The sequence below is a fragment of the Bombina bombina genome, chromosome 1 (genome assembly GCF_027579735.1).
Source record: "Bombina bombina isolate aBomBom1 chromosome 1, aBomBom1.pri, whole genome shotgun sequence".
Classification (NCBI taxonomy): domain Eukaryota; kingdom Metazoa; phylum Chordata; class Amphibia; order Anura; family Bombinatoridae; genus Bombina; species Bombina bombina.
In genome coordinates, this window is record NC_069499.1 from 573,353,393 (window position 1) to 573,370,951 (window position 17,559).

A 17,559-nucleotide genomic window follows, 5' to 3' on the forward strand; every position below is an offset into this window, starting at 1 on the left:
GATATTATCAGAGTTGATGTCAGGTTTATGTCTCTAGCTATTTTAGCTAGAAGAGCTTTATGGCTTAAAACTTGGAATGCTGATATGTCTTCTAAATCGACTCTACTTTCCATTTCTTTCCAGTGTAACAAATTATTTGGTTCTCAGTTGGATTCTATATATCAACTGTTACTGGTGGGAAAGGAACTTTTTTACCACAGGATAAAAAAATCTAAGGGTAAAAACAGGGCTAATAATCGTTTTCGTTCCTTTCGTTTCAACAAAGAACAAAAACCTGATCCTTCATCCTCAGGAGCAGTTTCAGTTTGGAAACCATCTCCAGTCTGGAATAAATCCAAGCCTTCTAGAAAAGCAAAGCCAGCCTCTAAGTCCACATGAAGGTGCGGCCCTCATTCCAGCTCAGCTGGTAGGGGGCAGGTTACGTTTTTTTCAAAGAAATTTGGATCAATTCTGTTCACAATCTTTGGATTCAGAACATTGTTTCAGAAGGGTACAGAATTGCTTTCAAGATAAGACCTCCTGCAAAGAGATTTCTTTCATGTAATTAGCAAGAGTCCATGAGCTAGTGACGTATGGGATATACATTCCTACCAGGAGGGGCAAAGTTTCCCAAACCTCAAAATGCCTATAAATACACCCCTCACCACACCCACAATTCAGTTTTACAAACTTTGCCTCCGATGGAGGTGGTGAAGTAAGTTTGTGCTAGATTCTACGTTGATATGCGCTCCGCAGCAAGTTGGAGCCCGGTTTTCCTCTCAGCGTGCAGTGAATGTCAGAGGGATGTGAGGAGAGTATTGCCTATTTGAATGCAGTGATCTCCTTCTACGGGGTCTATTTCATAGGTTCTCTGTTATCGGTCGTAGAGATTCATCTCTTACCTCCCTTTTCAGATCGACGATATACTCTTATATATACCATTACCTCTGCTGATTTTCGTTTCAGTACTGGTTTGGCTTTCTACAAACATGTAGATGAGTGTCCTGGGGTAAGTAAATCTTATTTTCTGTGACACTCTAAGCTATGGTTGGGCACTTTGTTTATAAAGTTCTAAATATATGTATTCAAACATTTATTTGCCTTGACTCAGAATGTTCAACTTTCCTTATTTTTCAGACAGTCAGTTTCATATTTGGGATAATGCATTTGATTTAATCATTTTTTCTTACCTTCAAAAATTTGACTCTTTTTCCCTGTGGGCTGTTAGGCTCGCGGGGGCTGAAAATGCTTCATTTTATTGCGTCATTCTTGGCGCAAAAATTATTTTCCGTTTCCGGCGTCATACGTGTCGCCGGAAGTTGCGTCATTTTTTGACGTTATTTTGCGCCAAAAATGTCGGCGTTCCGGATGTGGCATCATTTTTGGCGCCAAAAGCATTTAGGCGCCAAATAATGTGGGCGTCTTATTTGGCGCTAAAAAATATGGGCGTCGCTTTTGTCTCCACATTATTTAAGTCTCATTTTTCATTGCTTCTGGTTGCTAGAAGCTTGTTCTTTGGCATTTTTTCCCATTCCTGAAACTGTCATTAAGGAATTTGATCAATTTTGCTTTATATGTTGTTTTTTCTCTTACATATTGCAAGATGTCTCACGTTGCATCTGAGTCAGAAGATACTACAGGAAAATCGCTGTCTAGTGCTGGATCTACCAAAGCTAAGTGTATCTGCTGTAAACTTTTGGTAGCTATTTCTCCGGCTGTTGTTTGTATTAATTGTCATGACAAACTTGTTAATGCAGATAATATTTCCTTTAGTAAAGTACCATTGTCTGTTGCAGTTCCTTCAACATCTAAGGTGCAGAATGTTCCTGATAATATAAGAGATTTTGTTTCTGAATCCATCAAGAAGGCTATGTCTGTTATTTCTCCTTCTAGTAAACGTAAAAAATCTTTTAAAACTTCTCTCCCTACAGATGAATTTTTAAATGAACATCATCATTCTGATTCTGATGACTCTTCTGGTTCAGAGGATTCTGTTTCAGAGATTGATGCTGATAAATCTTCATATTTATTTAAAATGGAATTTATTCGTTCTTTACTTAAAGAAGTACTAATTGCTTTAGAAATAGAGGATTCTGGTCCTCTTGATACTAATTCTAAACGTTTAGATAAGGTATTTAAATCTCCTGTGGTTATTCCAGAAGTTTTTCCTGTTCCTAATGCTATTTCTGCAGTAATTTCCAAAGAATGGGATAAATTGGGTAATTCATTTATTCTGTCTAAACGTTTTAAGCAATTATATCCTGTACCGTCTGACAGGTTAGAATTTTGGGACAAAATCCCTAAAATTGATGGGGCTATTTCTACCCTTGCTAAACGTACTACCATTTCTACGTCAGATGGTACTTCGTTTAAAGATCCTTTAGATAGGAAAATTGAATCCTTTCTAAGAAAAGCTTATCTGTGTTCAGGTAATCTTCTTAGATCTGCTATATCATTGGCTGATGTTGCTGCAGCTTCAACTTTTTGGTTGGAAACTTTAGCGCAACAAGTAACAAATCATGATTCTCATGATATTATTATTCTTCTTCAGCATGCTAATAATTTTATCTGTGATGCCATTTTTTATATTATCAGAGTTGATGTCAGGTTTATGTCTCTAGCTATTTTAGCTAGAAGAGCTTTATGGCTTAAGACTTGGAATGCTGATATGGCTTCTAAATCAACTCTACTTTCCATTTCTTTCCAGGGTAACAAATTATTTGGTTCTCAGTTGGTTTCTATTATCTCAACTGTTACTGGTGGGAAAGGAACTTTTTTACCACAGGATAAAAAATCTAAAGGTAAAAACAGGGCTAATAATCGTTTTCGTTCCTTTCGTTTCAACAAAGAACAAAAGCCTGATCCTTCATCCTCAGGAGCAGTTTCAGTTTGGAAACCATCTCCAGTCTGGAATAAATCCAAGCCTGCTAGAAAGGCAAAGCCTGCTTCTAAGTCCACATGAAGGTGCGGCCCTCATTCCAGCTCAGCTGGTAGGGGGCAGGTTACGTTTTTTCAAAGAAATTTGGATCAATTCTGTTCACAATCTTTGGATTCAGAACATTGTTTCAGAAGGGTACAGAATTGGTTTCAAGATGAGACCTCCTGCAAAGAGATTTTTTCTTTCCCGTGTCCCAGTAAATCCAGTGAAAGCTCAAGCATTTCTGAATTGTGTTTCAGATCTAGAGTTGGCTGGAGTAATTATGCCAGTTCCAGTTCCGGAACAGGGGATGGGGTTTTATTCAAATCTCTTCATTGTACCAAAGAAGGAGAATTCCTTCAGACCAGTTCTGGATCTAAAAATATTGAATCGTTATGTAAGGATACCAACGTTCAAGATGGTAACTGTAAGGACTATCTTGCCTTTTGTTCAGCAAGGGAATTATATGTCCACAATAGATTTACAGGATGCATATCTGCATATTCCGATTCATCCAGATCATTATCAGTTCCTGAGATTCTCTTTTCTGGACAAGCATTACCAGTTTGTGGCTCTACCGTTTGGCCTAGCTACAGCTCCAAGAATTTTTACAAAGGTTCTCGGTGCCCTTCTGTCTGTAATCAGAGAACAGGGTATTGTGGTATTTCCTTATTTGGACGATATCTTGGTACTTGCTCAGTCTTTACATTTAGCAGAATCTCATACGAATCGACTTGTGTTGTTTCTTCAAGATCATGGTTGGAGGATCAATTTACCAAAAAGTTCATTGATTCCTCAGACAAGGGTAACCTTTCTGGGTTTCCAGATAGATTCAGTGTCCATGACTCTGTCTTTAACAGACAAGAGACGTCTAAAATTGATTTCAGCTTGTCGAAACCTTCAGTCACAATCATTCCCTTCGGTAGCCTTATGCATGGAAATTCTAGGTCTTATGACTGCTGCATCGGACGCGATCCCCTTTGCTCGTTTTCACATGCGACCTCTTCAGCTCTGTATGCTGAATCAATGGTGCAAGGATTACACAAAGATATCTCAATTAATATCTTTAAAACCGATTGTTCGACACTCTCTAACGTGGTGGACAGATCACCATCGTTTAATTCAGGGGGCTTCTTTTGTGCTTCCGACCTGGACTGTAATTTCAACAGATGCAAGTCTCACAGGTTGGGGAGCTGTGTGGGGATCTCTGACGGCACAAGGAGTTTGGGAATCTCAGGAGGTGAGATTACCGATCAATATTTTGGAACTCCGTGCAATTTTCAGAGCTCTTCAGTTTTGGCCTCTTCTGAAGAGAGAATCGTTCATTTGTTTTCAGACAGACAATGTCACAACTGTGGCATACATCAATCATCAAGGAGGGACTCACAGTCCTCTGGCTATGAAAGAAGTATCTCGAATTTTGGTTTGGGCGGAATCCAGCTCCTGTCTAATCTCTGCGGTTCATATCCCAGGTGTAGACAATTGGGAAGCGGATTATCTCAGTCGCCAAACGTTGCATCCGGGCGAATGGTCTCTTCACCCAGAGGTATTTCTTCAGATTGTTCAAAGGTGGGAACTTCCAGAAATAGATCTGATGGCGTCTCATCTAAACAAGAAACTTCCCAGATATCTGTCCAGATCCCGGGATCCTCAGGTGGAGGCAGTGGATGCATTATCACTTCCTTGGAAGTATCATCCTGCCTATATCTTTCCGCCTCTAGTTCTTCTTCCAAGAGTAATCTCCAAGATTCTGAAGGAATGCTCGTTTGTTCTGCTGGTAGCTCCGGCATGGCCTCACAGGTTTTGGTATGCGGATCTTGTCCGGATGGCCTCTTGCCAACCGTGGACTCTTCCGTTAAGACCAGACCTTCTGTCACAAGGTCCTTTTTTCCATCAGGATCTGAAATCCTTAAATTTAAAGGTATGGAGATTGAACGCTTGATTCTTGGTCAAAGAGGTTTCTCTGACTCTGTGATTAATACTATGTTACAGGCTCGTAAATCTGTATCTAGAGAGATATATTATAGAGTCTGGATGACTTATATTTCTTGGTGTCTTTTTCATCATTTTTCTTGGCATTCTTTTAGAATACCGAGAATTTTACAGTTTCTTCAGGATGGTTTAGATAAGGGTTTGTCTGCAAGTTCCTTGAAAGGACAAATCTCTGCTCTTTCTGTTCTTTTCCACAGAAAGATTGCTATTCTTCCTGATATTCATTGTTTTGTACAAGCTTTGGTTCGTATAAAACCTGTCATTAAGTCTATTTCTCCTCCTTGGAGTTTGAATTTGGTTCTGGGAGCTCTTCAAGCTCCTCCGTTTGAACCTATGCATTCATTGGACATTAAATTACTTTCTTGGAAAGTTTTGTTCCTTTTGGCCATCTCTTCTGCCAGAAGAGTTTCTGAATTATCTGCTCTTTCTTGTGAGTCTCCTTTTCTGATTTTTCATCAGGATAAGGCGGTGTTGCGAACTTCTTTTGAATTTTTACCTAAAGTTGTGAATTCCAACAACATTAGTAGAGAAATTGTGGTTCCTTCATTATGTCCTAATCCTAAGTATTCTAAGGAGAAATCATTGCATTCTTTGGATGTTGTTAGAGCTTTGAAATATTATGTTGAAGCTACTAAATCTTTCCGAAAGACTTCTAGTCTATTTGTTATCTTTTCCGGTTCTAGAAAAGGCCAGAAAGATTCTGCCATTTCTTTGGCATCTTGGTTGAAATCTTTAATTCATCATGCCTATGTCGAGTCGGGTAAAACTCCGCCTCAAAGGATTACAGCTCATTCTACTAGGTCAGTTTCTACTTCCTGGGCGTTTAGGAATGAAGCTTCGGTTGATCAGATTTGCAAAGCAGCAACTTGGTCCTCTTTGCATTCTTTTACTAAATTCTACCATTTTGATGTATTTTCTTCTTCTGAAGCAGTTTTTGGTAGAAAAGTACTTCAGGCAGCGGTTTCAGTTTGAATCTTCTGCTTATGTTTTTCATTAAACTTTATTTTGGGTGTGGATTATTTTCAGCAGGAATTGGCTGTCTTTATTTTTATCCCTCCCTCTCTAGTGACTCTTGCGTGGAAAGATCCACATCTTGGGTAGTCATTATCCCATACGTCACTAGCTCATGGACTCTTGCTAATTACATGAAAGAAAACATAATTTATGTAAGAACTTACCTGATAAATTCATTTCTTTCATATTAGCAAGAGTCCATGAGGCCCGCCCTTTTTTGTGGTGGTTATGATTTTTTTGTATAAAGCACAATTATTCCAATTCCTTATTTTATATGCTTTCGCACTTTTTTCTTATCACCCCACTTCTTGGCTATTCGTTAAACTGATTTGTGGGTGTGGTGAGGGGTGTATTTGTAGGCATTTTGAGGTTTGGGAAACTTTGCCCCTCCTGGTAGGAATGTATATCCCATACGTTACTAGCTCATGGACTCTTGCTAATATGAAAGAAATGAATTTATCAGGTAAGTTCTTTCATAAATTATGTTTTTTCATTAAAAATTAAAAAAAAAAAAATTATATAAAAAAAACTAATATTTTGTGTTCTAAAAGGCAAATAACAGTTTATATTGATTTAAAACAAATATTACCTTTCTGATTACAGTGCTGCACTATCATTCTGAGGGTACTATGCATAGAAAAGTATTAACTACCTTTAGGTTGTTTGTATAAGCTGTATTATGACATGTAAAATGTGTCTAAATGACATGAGATTGTTGTTTACACTTGTTTTCATCCCAACTCCAAACTGTCCCATTTTACAGATACAAATATTCTTAAATCCAAACCCTTTCTGGTCCCAAGCAGTTTGTATAAAGGGTTTAGTACCTGTACCTTTGTGGGGCCCAAAACAATTTTGCACTAGGGCCCTCTATTGTGTAGGTTCATTACTGGATGTCTAACCTAATGGTTAGAACTCTAAAATATTTTGAATCTGCTAAGGATACCAGGAAAACTGCTAATCTTTTAAAATCCCAGAATAGGCCATAAAGCTTCTATGTGTCTTTGGTTATCTTGATTTTCACTGCATCTCAGTGTTTGAGTTGAGGTAGGACATTCTTCCTTTTAATGCAATGCTACTAGAGTTATGGCTTCCTACTTGGCTCATTAACATGAACAGTTTTGTAAAGCAGCAACCAGGTCTTCCTTGCATGTTGTCACTGCATTTTGTTTGCATGTTCAAAGGCAGCTTTTGGAAGGAATATCTTACTGACTTCCAAAGACTGTTTCCCAACCCTATCCTTCACAAAAGTAGGCTTGGTTATATACTGAAGTAACATGATTTAACAATTGAATAAATCAGTATATTAACACTTAGGGCCCAATGGTAAATGGATTGCCGCAGTAGTGCTATGTTATAAAGGTATCCTTATCACAATCAAGTGTGGGGTGTGATGGTTCGATGTAATGTTAAAGGAGTATCACCATGTACAGTGAGCGTGCAATGTATATTATCCATTTTAGAGAGTATTGAATGACAGTACAATTTAAATGTACGAACTGAAGCTTTTTTGTTACAATATAATAGTGAAACATATACTACTAATAATGCTATATGATCTGGTGTATTGTGAGTACATGTATAGTACAGTGCAACCGCGATATTGGAACTAAACACGTTCAGTATGGTGTGAACTGACTTTAAAGTTGCCCTGTTATAGCGGCTGAATAAATACAATGTTAAAAAGCTGTCTTTTTTTAAAAACACATTTTACATAGTGCAGTGTTTAAAAAAAAATTGCAGATATATAGACATGTATACACATACAGTGGGGAAAAAAGTATTTAGTCAGCCACCAATTGTGCAAGTTCTCCCACTTAAGAAGATGAGAGAGGCCTATAATTTTCATCATAGGTATACCTCAACTATGAGAGACAAAATGTGGAAAGAAATCCAGACAATCACATTGTCTGATTTGGAAAGAATTTATTTGCAAATTATGGTGGAAAATAAGTATTTGGTCAGCTACAAACAAGCAAGATTTCTGGCTCTCACATACCTGTATCTTCTTCTTTAAGAGGCTCCTCTGTCCTCCACTCATTACCTGTATTAATGACACCTCTTTGAACTTGACTTGTTATCAGTATAAAAGACACCTGTCCACAACCTCAAACAGTCACACTCCAAACTCCACTATGGTGAAGACCAAAGAGCTGTCGAAGGACACCAGAAACAAAATTGTAGACCTGCACCAGGCTGGGAAGACTGAATCTGCAATAGGCAAGCAGCTTGGTCTGAAGAAATCAACTGTGGGAGCAATAATTAGAAAATGGAAGACATACAAGACTACTGATAATCTCCCTCGATCTGGGGCTCCACGCAAGATCTCACCCCGTGGGGTCAAAATGATCACAAAAACGGTGAGCAAACATCCCAGAACCACACGGGGGGGACCTAGTGAATGACCTGCAGAGAGCTGGACCAACGTAACAAAGGCTACCATCAGTAACACACTACGCTGCCAGGGACTCAGATCCTGCAGTGCCAGACGTGTCCCCCTGCTTAAGCCACTACATGTCCGGGCTTGTCTGAAGTATGATAGAGAGCATTTGGATGATCCAGAAGCGGATTGGGAGAATGTCATATGGTCAGATGAAACCAAAGTAGAACTGTTTGGTAGAAACACAACTTCTCGTGTTTGGAGGAGAGAGAACACCATACCTACTGTGAAGCATGGGGGTGGCAACATCATGCTTTGGGGCTGTTTCTCTGCAAAGGGAACAGGTTGACTGATCCGTGTACATGAAAGAATGAATGGGGCCATGTATCGTGAGATTTTGAGTGCAAACCTCCTTCCATCAGCAAGGGCATTGAAGATGAAATGTGGCTGGATCTTTCAGCATGACAATGATCCCAAACACACCGCCCGGGCAGATGAACTTTTGATATTGACCAAATACTTATTTTCCACCATAATTTGCAAATAAATTCTTTCCAAATCAGACAATGTGATTGTCTGGATTTGTTTCCACATTTTGTCTTTCTAAGTGGGAGAACTTACACAATTGGTGGCTGACTAAATACTTTTTTTCCCCACTGTATATGCACACACATACAAATATTTAGACATAAATGTATACTTTTGAGCACCAACCAGTCAAACACCTTGATATTTACCATATCCCTTTTTAAATCTTTTGTTTTTAAAAAAAAATCAATATTAAACTGATATTTTAAATTATATATATATATATATATATATATATATATATATATATATATATATATATATATATATATATATATATATATATAATGTGTGTGTGTATCTTTTATAAATTAGATTGCACTTTGCATTACTTTTATTTGAATAAATACTGAAAAACTGTCAGCTTCAGTTTCCCAGAGAGCATCATTACTTTCTATGGGCCAGATAATTAAACATTCACTAGTTTGGGGAGAGAATATAGTTCTGACTTCACAGAGGCAGAACTCACTAAATTTTCTAAGAAAATGGGAGGAACCGGGAAATCCCAGAGAGATGCCTTCCATAGAAAGCAATGAAGCTTTCGGAGATGCAAAATTTCACATGGGAGAGAGAAGGTAACTGGAGAACCCTTGGGGCTGATATAAAGGCTCCGTTTGCATCAATTCCAAATTAAACTGAAATGTTTTCACTACAATTTAACTTGCTTTTGTCTATATTTTAGTATATATTACTTTTCTGTAAGTAAAAATAAGTGTATTGGGAATTTTGAGCAAATTTCACCTGCATACAGCTGGCAAGACAAATCAGTGAGACCAGCTTGTTTAAATTGCTTACAATTTTTCACAAGGCTGGTGAGAAAGTTTCAGACATTCCCTGGGAACTGCCCTGTCCATCCCACTTTCTGAAACTGTCAGGTTACAATGGGTGAAATACTAAGTGTAATGTAATTTTATGCAAAGTATGATTCTAAGTTATTAAAGTAATACAGAAACTTTCAAAGCATAATCAGAATGTGTAAAATCACTGCTAGATCAAAATTTAAATGTATTACATTATGAATGAGAAAGTGCTAAGCGTAAATCCAATAATACTGAAAGGACCCAATCTGAAATGGATAGTAATATAAAACACAATTCACAAAGTGTAAGTGTAACAAAACTCTCATTTCATGCAGTACTATACTGCACTGGGCTTGTCTCCGCTTCACATAGATAAATGAGAGAACTCTCGCTGTACTGGAGAGTTCCGCCCTTTTTTGTTTTGAAAATTCAGTGAGTTCAGCCTTTGTGAAGTCTGAAGTGCAATTTCTCTCCAAGCTAGATAATCTTTGAATATTAGGGCCTAAATAAGATGGCGGATTGGTTTTATGAGAACTATAAAATAGGTGGGCACATGAAGCAATATAATTAATTCATAAATACTATATCACCATTAGTGATGTTGCGAATAGTTCACCGGCGAATAGTTCCCGGCGAACATAGCATGTTTGCGTTCGCCGCGGCGGGCGAACATATGCGATGATCGATCCGCCCCCTATTCGTCATCATTGAGTAATACTTTGATCCTCTACCTCACAGTCAGAAGACACATTCCAGCCAATCAGCAGCAGACACTCCCTCCCAGACCCTCCTACCTCCATGACAGCATCCATTTTAGATTCATTTGGAAGCTGCATTCTTAGTGAGAGGAGGGACAGTGTAGTTGCTGCTGATTTAATAGGGAAATTGATAGCTAGGCTAGTGTATTCAGTGTCCACTACAGTCCTGAAGGACTCATCTGATCTCTGCTGTAAGGACAGCACCCCAAAAAGCCCTTTTTAGGGCTAGAACATCAGTCTGCTTTTTTTTTTTCCCTGTGTAATCTAATTGCAGTTGCCTGCCTGCCAGCGTGTGTGTCAGGCTCACAGCGTATACTGTGCCCACTTGCCCAGTGCCACCACTCATATCTGGTGTAACAGTAGTGTAGATTTTAAAAAAACAACACTTTTTTGACTGTGAAATAATAGCAGACAGCTGCCAGTACCCAAGGTGGCCACCAATAAGGCAGATGGGGAGGGTTAGAGAGCTGTTTTGGGGGGGATCAGGGAGGTTGGGGGCTAAGGGGGGATGCTACACCACAGCATATGTAAATATGCTAAAAAAAATTTAAAAAACTTTTATTTTAGTACTGGCAGACTTTCTTTACAGGGTTCCAATGTAACTAGCGCTCATTTTGAAAAAAGTGGTTTTGAAATGGCAAAGTGCTTCTTGTATTTATTTCCCTATAACTTGCAAAAAAAGAACATGTTAACATTGGGTATTTCTAAACTCAGGACAAAATTTAGAAACTATTTAGCAAGATTGTTTTTTGGTGGTTGTAGATGTGTAACAGATTTTTCAGGGCCTGCCAGGGCACAGTGTCACACCAGTGCAACTCATATCTGGTGTAACAGTAGTGAACATTAAAAAAAAAATACAATTTTGACTGTAATAGATTGAATAGCAGTTATTTGTCTGCAAGCGTGTGTGTCAGGCCTACAGCGTCTATTCTGCCAGTGCACAGTGCCACTCATATCTGTTGTCACAGTAGCTTGCACGCATAGTACCACTAATGGAAAAAAAATGACAGGCAGAGGCGGGCCACCCTGCAGGGGCCGTCGTTGTCGTGGTGCTGTGATTCCCTTTGGCCCTAGAATAATGCCCAGTGTTCAGAGGCCACGTACCCTGAACTCGAAAAGTTTTGAGGACATAGTTGATTGGCTAACACAGGACACCCAATCTTCTACAGCTTCCGCTCGGAACCTTGACGCACCATCCTCCTCCAGCTTAGCTTCGGGCACCTCTCAAGTTACCACTCGCCCGCCTGCCGCCACCACCAACACTAGCACCACAGTCGCTTCACTTGATCTGTCAGAGGAGTTATTTACACATCAGTTGGAAGAAATGAGTGATGCGCAACCATTGTTGCCAGAGGATGTAGATAACAGGGATATGTCTCAGTCAGGCAGCATTACACACATGGACGTACGGTGTGATGATGATGATGTTGTACCCGCTGCAGGAGTTTGGTCTGTCACTGTGAAGCGGGCGTAACCCTTACACTACCTGATCGATACAACATCATACCTGATGTTTTAAAGCACGTTATTCCAAACAATTTAGGAATGTTAGGTGATTTATGCCCTTTATGGCTTAAAACCAGACTCTGCATCAACTATGTAATTTTCATGGGAGTTTTGCCATGGATCCCCCTCCGGCATGCCACAGTCCAGGTGTTAGTCCCCTTGAAACAACTTTTCCATCACTATTGTGGCCAGAAAGAGTCCCTGTGGGTTTTAAAATTCCCCTGCCTATTGAAGTCAATGGCGGTTCGCCGGTTCGCAAACTTTTGGGGAAGTTCGCGTTCGCTGTTCGCGAACCCAAATTTTTAGGTTTGCGACATCACTAATCACCATATCATAGAAATTAGAAACTGCTTTACAGGCAGGTATAAATCTTACTTCTCATAACCCTTGGCCTAATACAATGGGTGTTTTTTCTTTTCCTTGCATTCTAATGTTGCTTTAGCAAATATTTCTGATTCTCAGGTTTCTAGTGTTTGGAAAATTTAATAAAATATAAAAAATGACCTGTTGTAGAGGCGGGACTTCTGGATAGAAGCAAGCTACAAGAGCTCCATTAGCCAAATAAGTGGCCTTTCTCTAAATATTTAGCGACCATCTAGACCCCCACATAATACATCTTACTGGGAGACCCTGCTCTGGTCATCGCCAGTTAATCCTGCAATTGTATAGGGCGCTCCATCAGCCCTAGCCCCCGGTCGCATTGCCAATATTCCTAGAACTCGGCAACCCATGTGGTTGCTATAAGGGCGCATAGGATAGCCCTTTACTCCTCGGCAAACAACAGTACCGTTACAGTAGGGGAGGTGATAAGGTCCAGCATTCAGTTTTACGTTCTAAATTAGGATTTCTTCCTAAGGTTGTTTCAGACAGGAACATTAATCAGGAGATTGTAGTTCCCTCCTTGTGTCCTAATCCTTCTTCTCAAAAGGAACATCTTTTGCACAATTTAGACGTGGTCCGTGCTTTGAAATGTTATTTTCAAGCGACTGAGGACGTTCGTGAGCCCTCTTCTTTGTTTGTCATTTTCTCTGGAAAACGTAAGGGTCAGAAAGCTACAGCTCCCTCTCTTTCTTTTTGGCTGAAGAGTATCATCCGTTTTGCATATGAGACTGCTGGACAGCAGCCTCCTGAAAGAGTTACGGCTCATTCCACTAGGGCTGTTGCTTCCTCATGGGCATTCAAAAATGAAGCTTCTGTAGAACAGATTTGCAAGGCTGCAACTTGGTCCTCTCTTCACACTTTTTCTAAATTTTACAAATTTGATACTTTTGCCTGAGGCTGTTTTTGGGAGAAATGTTCTTCAAGCAGTGGTGCCTTCCGTTTAGGTTCCCTGTCTTGTCCCTCCCTTATCATCCGTGTTCTCTAGCTTTGGTATTGTATCCCACAAGTAAGGATGAAATCCGTGGACTCATCGTGTCTTTAAAAAGCAAAGAAAATGTATGCTTACCTGATAAATGTATTTCTTTTTTAGACACGATGAGTCCACGGTCCGCCCTGTTCTCGCAGACAGGTTATTAATTTTTGTAAACTTCAGACACCTCTGCACCTTGGCTTTTACTTTCTCTTCCTAACTTCGGTCGAATGACTGGAGTGGGAGGGAAGGGAGGAGCTATATATATAGCAGCTCTGCTGTGGTGCTCTTTGCCTCCTCCTGCTGACCAGGAGGTGAATATCCCACAAGTAAGGATGAAATCCGTGGACTCATTTTGTCTAAAAAGAAATAAATTTATCAGGTAAGCATAAATTTTCTTTTTGATGTGTTTTTTGACAATTTTAGTTTTTGTGAAACAGTTTACCAGAGCTTGGAGGACGCGCAAACTTGACGAGTGTAACTTGAATTTTGCTCAAGCGATCGCGTTTACTTTCAGCTTGTAATACAAGTGGAAAACCTGACGCTCGCAAACACCAGCAATAAATTCCTTATAACTTGTGTGTTCCTCATGTAATATGGCACTTGTAGTTTTTGTCCTTTAGCTGATGATAAATTGCCTCATTAGTTTTACTTTGTTTTGTAGATGAGATCATACACAAAAAACAGAGTGGGTCGACTCAAAAAGCAATTCAAGAGGCTAGAGAAAAAGAGCTTCTGCAGGAGGGGATATCGCCATACAACCCAGCCAAGGATCCAAATAAACAAATAGGAAAGAGACACCCAAAGGTAGACTGAGAAAAGTTAGAGAACTTTAGTTAGAGAAAGGTATAAGTAATTTTTATTTTATTTTTTAAGATAAGGGCTGTTTAAGTGGTAGAATTGTAAATTCTCTTATTTGTAGTTACAAAATCAACTTTTTATGACAGAAGTTAATAAAAACCATGCTTGTATAAATACATTGCACTTTTGATGGGATTTACTAAACACATTTTAATTATGTGGTTTAAATGAAGGTAACTTGTATTATGTATTTTTTAGTTGTTATCCATGTACTTATATTGTTGTGGGAATTGAAAAGGTTTTAATTTTTTTTTTTTTTTTTTACTTTGGCATAATCATTTTATACACACAAATATATACACATTCAAAATATGCATTGTTTCAGGTTTATACAAGATAACTTAAAAGGACATGCAAGTCAAAATTACACTAGTACACATAATTTAAAATTACATTTTTAAAATTACACACTTTGTTAAAAAGTATGCCTAGATAGTTTAAGTAGGCAGCAATGTCAAAATAAAATCATTTGTATTACTAATGCATCATATGACAACCATCAACCAATCACAAAATACATATATGTATATCCTGTGAATCTTGCACATGCTCAGTATAAGCTAGTGCCTCAGAAAGTGAGCATATAAAAAGATTGTGCACATTTAGATAATGGAAGGGAATTGTAAAGTTGTTTAAATTTGTGTGCTCTATCTTAATAGTGGAAGTTTAATTTTGACTTTAAACACATACATACCCCCCAACTATCCCGATTTTCGCGGGACAGTCCCGATTTTAGGGGTCTGTCCCACTGTCCCGGGTTGCTAGCGATCTGTCCCGCATTGCCCATGCATTAAAAAAATATATATTATTATTTCTCTTGTTAAGTGTATCCAGTCCACGGATCATCCATTACTTATGGGATATTAAGTCCTCCCCAACAGGAAGTGCAAGAGGATTCACCCAGCAGAGCTGCTATATAGCTCCTCCCCTAACTGCCATTACCAGTCATTCTCTTGCACCCAACAAATAGATAGGATGTGTGAGAGGACTGTGGTGATTATACTTAGTTTCATACCTTCAATCAAAAGTTTGTTATTTTATAATAGCACCGGAGTGTGTTATTCCTTCTCTGGTAGAATTTGAAGAAGAATCTACCGGAGTTTTTCTATGATTTTAGCCGGAGTAGTTAAGATCATATTGCTGTTTCTCGGCCATCTGAGGAGAGGTAAACTTCAGATCAGGGGACAGCGGGCAGATTAATCTGCAAAGAGGTATGTAGCAGCTTATTATTTTCTGACAATGGAATTGATGAGAAAATTCTGCCATACCGATATAATGTAAACTCAGCCTTAAATGCAGTAGCAGCAACTGGTATCAGGCTGTCATGTATGTATATTTTACACTTCAGTATTCTGGGGAATGGCACTTCACTGGAATTATACTGTATGCATAAAACTTTAGCCTAATTTGCAGGGACTAGCAACAGGCTTTTTAATAACACTCAATTTATTAATGTTAAACGTTTTTTGCTGGCATGTAAAATCGTTTAATTTTCTGAGGTACTGGGTGAAAAAATGTTTTGGGCACTATTTTTTTTCCACTTGGCAGTCGTTTTATTTAATTTATGACAGTTTACTGATCTCTCTCACTGTTATGTGTGAGGGGGAGGGGTTTGCTACGCATCAAAAAATTCAGTCAGAAGTTTATTGTCTTCCCTGCATGATCCGGTTCATCTCTACAGAACTCAGGGGTCTTCAAAACTTGTTTTGAGGGAGGTAATCACTCACAGCAGAGCTGTGAGATTGTAGTTGACTGTGATAAAAAAACGTTTATTTCTGTATTTTTTTTTTTTTCTGCTATCAGGGTTAGTTATCCTTTGCTAATGGGAGCAATCCTTTGCTAAAATTGTGTTTTTTACAAAGATTTGATGCTATAACTTTTCAGTTTATTAATTTTCAACTGTCATAACTTTTTCTGTGCTTCTTATAGGCACAGTACGTTTTCATATTATAGTAAATTACTTGAAAAGTATTTCCAAGTTGCTAGTTTATTTGCTAGTGTGTTAAACATGTCTGATTCAGAGGAAGATATCTGTGCTATATGTGCTAAAGCCAAAGTGGAGCCCAATAGAAATTTATGTACTAACTGTATTGATGCTACTTTAAATAAAAGTCAATCTGTACAAATTGAACATATTTCACCAAACAACGAGGGGAGAGTTATGCCGACTAACTTGCCTCACGTGTCAGTACCTGCATCTCCCGCTCGGGAGGTGCGTGATATTGTAGCGCCGAGTACATCTGGGCGGCCATTACAAATCACATTACAGGATATGGCTACTGTTATGACTGAAGTTTTGGCTAAATTACCAGAACTAAGAGGTAAGCGTGATCACTCTGGGTGAGAACAGAGTGCGCTGATAATATTAGGGCCATGTCAGACACTGCGTCACAATTTACAGAACATGAGGACGGAGAGCTTCATTCTGCGGGTGACGGTTCTGATCCAAACAAACTGGATTCAGATATTTCAAATTTTAAATTTAAGCTGGAAAACCTCCGTGTATTACTAGGGGAGGTGTTAGCGGCTCTGAATGATTGTAACACAGTTGCAATACCAGAGAAAATGTGTAGGTTGGATAAATATTTTGCGGGTACCCGGCGAGTACTGACGTTTTTCCTATACCTAAGAGACTTACTGAAATTGTTACTAAGGAGTAGGATAGACCCGGTGTGCCGTTCTCACCCCCTCCGATATTTAGAAAGATGTTTCCAATAGACGCCACCACACGGGACTTATGGCAAACGGTCCCTAAGGTGGAGGGAGCAGTTTCTACTTTAGCTAAGCGTACCACTATCCCGGTGGAGGATAGCTGTGCCTTTTCAGATCCAATGGATAAAAAGTTAGAGGGTTACCTTAAGAAAATGTTTGTTCAACAAGGTTTTATATTGCAACCTCTTGCATGCATTGCGCCTGTCACGGCTGCAGCAGCATTTTGGTTTGAGTCTCTGGAAGAGACACTTGAATCAGCTCCATTAGATGAGATTACACACAAGCTTAAAGCCCTTAAGTTAGCTAACTCATTTATTTCAGATGCCGTAGTACATTTAACTAAACTTACGGCTAAGAATTCCGGATTCGCCATTCAGGCACGCAGAGCACTGTGGCTAAAATCCTGGTCAGCTGACGTTACTTCTAAATCTAAATTGCTTAATACCTTTCAAAGGGCAGACCTTATTCGGGCCCGGGTTGAAAGAAATTATCGCTGACATTACAGGAGGTAAAGGCCATGCCCTGCCTCAAGACAGAGCCAAACCTAAGGCTAGACAGTCTAATTTTCGTTCCTTTCGTAATTTCAAAGCAGGAGCAGCATCAACTTCCTCTGCACCAAAACAGGAAGGAGCTGTTGCTTGCTACAGACAAGGCTGGAGACCTAACCAGTCCTGGAACAAGGGCAAGCAGGCCAGGAAACC

At 39.1% G+C, this 17,559-nt stretch overlaps 1 protein-coding gene across 1 annotated transcript in view; it reads left to right on the forward strand.

The window, feature by feature from the left end:
• The window catches only part of SPAG16 (sperm associated antigen 16), a 984,179-nt gene that overhangs the window by 630,873 nt on the left and 335,747 nt on the right, over window positions 1–17,559 (forward strand). The window contains exon 9 of the mRNA XM_053698804.1: window positions 13,950–14,092. Coding sequence (XP_053554779.1) covers window positions 13,950–14,092 — 143 coding nt within the window. The remainder of the gene's footprint in view (window positions 1–13,949; window positions 14,093–17,559) is intronic.